Consider the following 5,265-nt stretch of genomic DNA (forward strand, 5'->3'; position numbering starts at 1 on the left):
TTGTAGTCGATGGGCTCCTTACTGCTGCTCTTGCCGTCCTTGGAGAAGGGCTTCTTCACAAACGGCTTCTTCTCCGCCGACTTGCCATCCTTCTTGTCGAACTTGGGCTTCTTGGCCGCCTTGTCGCTGGCGCCGCTCGTCGGCCGCTTCGTCCCTGCGTTCGTCGGAGCCATCGTTTTGAGTTTGACGCAAGCCTCGAATTTGAACTTTTTAACGAGCACCAGTCAAATTCTTATTGGTGCGCTATCCGGATAAAACGAAACGCACCAATCGTACGCAAGGAGCCTTTGGATTGGAGCACCATACACCAATCACACGCCGCGATTGGACAAAAGATCTGGCATCGGCCCGCAACCGTGCGATTCAAGCATGCTACGGACGGCTACGAGCAATGTGGCACGTACCAGGTTCGAGCCAGCGCGGTACCGACGGCTACGACCGTGCTCTCGGCGCTAAAATGGCTCGGTATATGCAACGGCGAAGCGCCTTTTGCAGGCGACACCATGGACATGCAGTATGTAATTATTGGCCAGCACCACCGAGATGCCTCTACTACTCCAGCCATGCGCAGCTGCCGAGCGGCTTGGTCAAGCGGTACACAGCTGCGTTCGTCGTCTTGTCGACCTCGATCGAGACGTGGCCAAAGACCTGGTCATCAAGGCCAGTGCCGACCTCCAAGCCGCGCTGCTGAATATCGAGCGTGCACATCAAGCTCAAGCGCACGCAAGCTGTGGCGTCGCCCTCGTCGTCGTAGAGCACTGCGAAGCAGTCGGTGCCACGCTGGCTCAAGCACGGCAACTGCCGCATTGCCGGCATCGTGTGGCCAAAAGCATAGATACCACCGCCTTGGAAGTGGAGGCCCGGTGTCTGCAGCAGTGTTCGGCCCATGATGAAGCGCCATAGAAGCTGGTGCTTGTAGTCGTTGAAGGCTGGCGACGCAAACTTGGAGGGCGTTGCGCCCGCTACGCATGACATCTCCGTACCGCTCTGTCAACAAAACAACAACAATACCCGAGGGCGCGATGGGTGCGGGCAGCAGAGGCACGCGGCCCCACCCAAGAGCATTGGCAAGAGACTAACGTGACGAAGAAGACAGCGAGCGCATACAGGATTTGGATCGCGCTCGGGTGGACGGCCGGTGCGTTGAAGAACCAAAGGTACAGCTGCACACACAAACTCGACTGGCCTTGCACATACGTGAGCGGCCCCGCGACGAGCGTGGCAGCGAGCCAAAGGACCGTCGGGTCGAGTGGCGTGAAGCGGTCTTCAGCGCCGTACGTTTTGAGGACGCGACTCAAGCCCGCGACGAAGGTGCACGCAAGCCATGCCTACGGAAAGTGAGGGATCTGGACCACAAGACGTCGGACGTACAGTGCGCGAGAGGTAGACGTAGGCTGTCAAGTGAAACCAAAGAGCATCCACTTGAACGACCGCGAGCATGGCCGAGCCAATCACGGGCGCGCTGAGCCATAGGTCCAGCCAGACACATGCCCGTAGTAGATACAATGTCGACGAACACGAGGCTCGTGGGATCGCCAACAAACAAGGTGACGCGTGACGCTGGATAGCGTTGGCAGGATGCCATTGCCTCGAGGACGACACGGTAGTAGCGGCACCACATGAGAAATGCCATGTACAGGACCAGTGCCATGCGAAGCAGCAACTTGGCTTCCAAGAAGCGGACCGACGGCGACATACGAAACGAGCTGTAGTACGTGTAGACACCGGGCGTCGACGCTGCGGATGCATCCACGTCGTTCCCAGGTACGATCCACATGCAGATGATGGACACTTCAAGGTGCAGTGCGTGGTTTTGCTGGCAGCCACCGACGCCGCGAAGCGATGGCTCGGCGGCAAACGCGCAGAGCGTGTCTTGAAGGCTGGTGCTGAGGAGCGCGCCATTGTTGAGCGTGTACACAAAACTTTCGTGGCAGGCACTCGCGAGAATGGGCTCGCTGAGGTTGAGTACCATGCGGTGCATGTCCATGCTGCCCGCGACGTCGTGCTCGTACGGCGCGCCTGGCAGAAAGGTCGCCCTAGCGTAGCGTGCATCGACGAGGTATCGCTGCCGATGCGTAGTACCGGTGTTGGTTGTAGTTGAGCCAATATGCCGACGCGTCGTGCCAGTTGGCGTCCGCGCGCGGGCGGTCCGTCGGCGTCTCGACCTGCCACGGGTAGCTCTCGTACAGATACGCTTGCATCGGCTAGACAAGGGACCATGATCGATCGAGGAGCGTACATGGAGCGTACGGTCAGGATGACGTAGAGGGCCCATGCGAGGCTAACGTAGAGCGACCGGCGGCTCACAGCCATGGTGGCTGCGGGCCGACTCGGCGCGGCTGGCTGCACGGCCGACATGCCACCCAAAACGGCAAAGATATCTTGTCGACTTGTAGCCAATCAGAGCGCGACCACACACTTGAAGTGGCATCCAATTGATCGCCCATTTGTAGACAGGTCCCGTGAGCTGGTTGGAACTTTTGAATGCGAAGCGTTCTTTCCCGGTATTTGTGACGACGGCGCGTTGACCGACACAAGAGTCTGCAGCGCAGCGAAGGTAGCGCGTTGACGTTCTCCTACAGCCACCGCGAAGCACGCGACCACCGGTGTTTGGCTGACCCACCATGCCCTTCTTCATCCAGCCCTTGATCCTGGCCACATGTGGCTCATAAACACTCACTTCAATCAAGCACAACGAGTTCAAATCAAGCAACTTTAAACATGCTGTTGGATAGCAACGTCCTGGGTTGGGGGGTCTCACAGTCCAAACGGGTTCGTTTCCTCGGGCGCGGGCTCGCCGTTCTTGAGCGCCAACGCCCAGCTCAGCGACGGCGCGATCGACGCCTTGTCGTCACCAACGCTGTAGGCCATGTGTCCCGCAAACATGAGCGCCTTGTACTCGGTCCCGTTGTCGTCAATCGTCACGTCGACCGTGAGGTAGCCAGGCGGAATGTCCTGCATGTCGACGAGCGGGTAGTCGTACGTGACTTCAGTCTCAACAACATCAAACCAATCATCCGGATTGGCGTCAGGCCTTTGCTGCAGCACATTTCTCGTCATCTTGTCGCCTTGCCACTGGCCTTCGTCGTTGAAGACACAAAAGACGCTGATCCAGCCGTTGAGGTAGCTCGGGCCCGAGCCGCCGCCTTTGCGACTGCAGATGCGATCCCAGAACGCTACGTCCGCCTGGCCTTTGGCTGCTGCCACAAATTGATCGAGGATCGGCGCGAGCATCGCCGTCCACTGCTGCATGCGCTCACCATACTTCGCGAGCTTGTCGAGGCGACGACGAATGTCTTGCCAATCGTCCACCGTGCCGAGAAGCGTCACATGCGGAATGCCGCATTTAAGGCAAAACTTGTAGCTGAAATACTTCTTCATCGTGGCCATGAGCACGACACTGCCGACAATGACGTCGTGGTCGGTCGTTGTAGAGAAGGACGGGAGCACCCAGTGCTTGATGCTAGGGTCCACGAGGTGCTCGTCCATCTTGTCGACCATTTGCTTGGAGAGTGCGCCAAAGTCGACCGAGTACAACGTTCCAATGTCGTAAACAACGAGCTCTTTCTTGCCTTCGTGCTTGACGAGCGACGCCCGAAAGCTCGTCGGCGTTGCCATCGACGTACAAACCAAACTGGATCAAAATCGCGAGCCAAATATCGTCCGGTCGCAGCACGAGGTCGTGGTGCTTGTTGTAGGCTTCAATGACACCGCGCACAAAGCCACTTTGAGAGGCGACAACGGAACCGAGGTCGGGTGCTTGGACAATGTCCTTGCAGCCTTCTTTGGCAAACTCCTTGAGCGTCGTGATGGGCTGACCATCGGTTGGAGCTGCCTTGCAGAATTTGCGCTCCACGGACGAGACGGCGAACGTGACCATGACAAATGACAAGGGCAATTGGAAAATGCAAAAACTTCCGGCACCCTACCGAGCGCGAATGATTGTCCTCGTAAACCATTTTTTGTTTACGAGCGCAATCATTCGCAATTTGCCTGCAACAATCCGCTGCCACAACCCGACACCGAGCCGCGAACAGGTCCCGTGCGAGCTGGCAGGAACTTTTGAATGCGAAGCTTTGGTTACCGGTTCGCCCGCTCTCACGTTCGCACCTAATCGGAAAGTTGCGTGAATTTCAGTCAAGTGCGACTGACGTACTTTATCGAAAATTGTTCTAATTTATATTGTTCATACTTTAATGTAATATAATAGGCGCCCGTCGCCTTGTCGACTTCGATCGACATTTTGCAAAATGGCGCGTCACCCTCCGCCTTGGCCATAATGACGCTCGACTGATTAGTATCCAAGTGCCGCAGCAAGCTCACGCGGGTAAATTTGGCTGCACGTCCTTGCTGGTTGAAGACGAGCACGTAACAATCAAGACCTCGTTGACTGAGCCCAAGCGCGCGCCGAAAGCTCGGGTTGGCGTGGAAGCACGCGTGCAGGTGGCCGCCGTGGAACATAACATCCCGCGTCTGGGCCACGGACGTGATTTGGTACCGAAAAAGCATCCGGTGTTTCGTGTTGTTAAAGTCGAGCGACCTTAAAATCGTGACGAGATCGAGCCCTGGGCGTGCCACGTCAGCATACAAACATCAAGATATATGTCTCGAGCCACCACGGAAAGGTTTCATTCAAGTAGGCGTGCAGTGGCTAGTACACGCGCATGGGACGACACGGCACCGCGTTGGCTACCGTTAAAGAAGTTAGACAGCGATACAAGCGGTGGTTACCCTGTCGTGTCTTTCCTATACTTGGTTCTTCGTTGTTGTTGAAGTGGGTCTCTATTACAATAGATAAAACTATGCTAATAAAATTGTCGGACTTTCTTCGTTGTGTGTACTCGGTTGAGGGACTTGGTTTAGGCAGGCGGAGGCAGGAGCGCAATCCGCGGAACGAGGTAACGTCGCGGCCACTCGTGTTGGGCGAGGAGCTGGAGAAGACGACGAAGAGCAGGCTGCGCGGGCTCTTGTACGAGGCTGTGGTGCAAGTGCAGTTGAGCGACACGTGCCGCCTTGACGGCAATCGTCCATGGACTTGGCAGCGGTAGGTCGGCGCGGAAGACGCGATCGTTCCGGACTCGCCAGACGTTGAACCAGACGCAGGCGCGGATCACGGGCCAGAGGTAGCGGAACGCGGCTTGGTGCATGCTGGACGCCGTCTTGGGCGTCGAGTAGAGGTAGCCGGAGAGCGTAGTCGGCAAGGTCACACCCAAAGGGACCGTGACGGCGTGAAGCGTGCTCCACACGTCCTTGATGATGTCGCAG

General features: G+C 57.2%; 2 protein-coding genes across 2 annotated transcripts; both read right to left on the reverse strand.

The window, feature by feature from the left end:
• Positions 1-552: 552 nt before the first annotated feature.
• SPRG_16662 (hypothetical protein) lies at positions 553-2,313 on the reverse strand (the record flags this gene model as incomplete). The annotated part of the gene is made up of 7 exons (XM_012356014.1): positions 553-962; positions 1,012-1,075; positions 1,134-1,328; positions 1,372-1,462; positions 1,518-2,036; positions 2,083-2,204; positions 2,251-2,313. The coding sequence occupies 7 exons, from the start codon at positions 2,311-2,313 to the stop codon at positions 553-555; spliced, it is 1,464 nt and encodes a 487-aa protein (XP_012211404.1).
• A 293-nt stretch (positions 2,314-2,606) lies between these two features.
• SPRG_16663 (hypothetical protein) lies at positions 2,607-3,880 on the reverse strand (the record flags this gene model as incomplete). Its single annotated transcript, XM_012356015.1, has 2 exons — positions 2,607-3,601; positions 3,627-3,880. 2 exons carry the CDS (start codon positions 3,878-3,880, stop codon positions 2,758-2,760), a joined length of 1,098 nt encoding a protein of 365 aa, XP_012211405.1. The 3' UTR covers positions 2,607-2,757.
• Positions 3,881-5,265: the final 1,385 nt, after the last annotated feature.

Source organism: Saprolegnia parasitica (genome assembly GCF_000151545.1).
Source record: "Saprolegnia parasitica CBS 223.65 unplaced genomic scaffold supercont2.355, whole genome shotgun sequence".
NCBI classification, from domain to species: domain Eukaryota; phylum Oomycota; class Saprolegniomycetes; order Saprolegniales; family Saprolegniaceae; genus Saprolegnia; species Saprolegnia parasitica.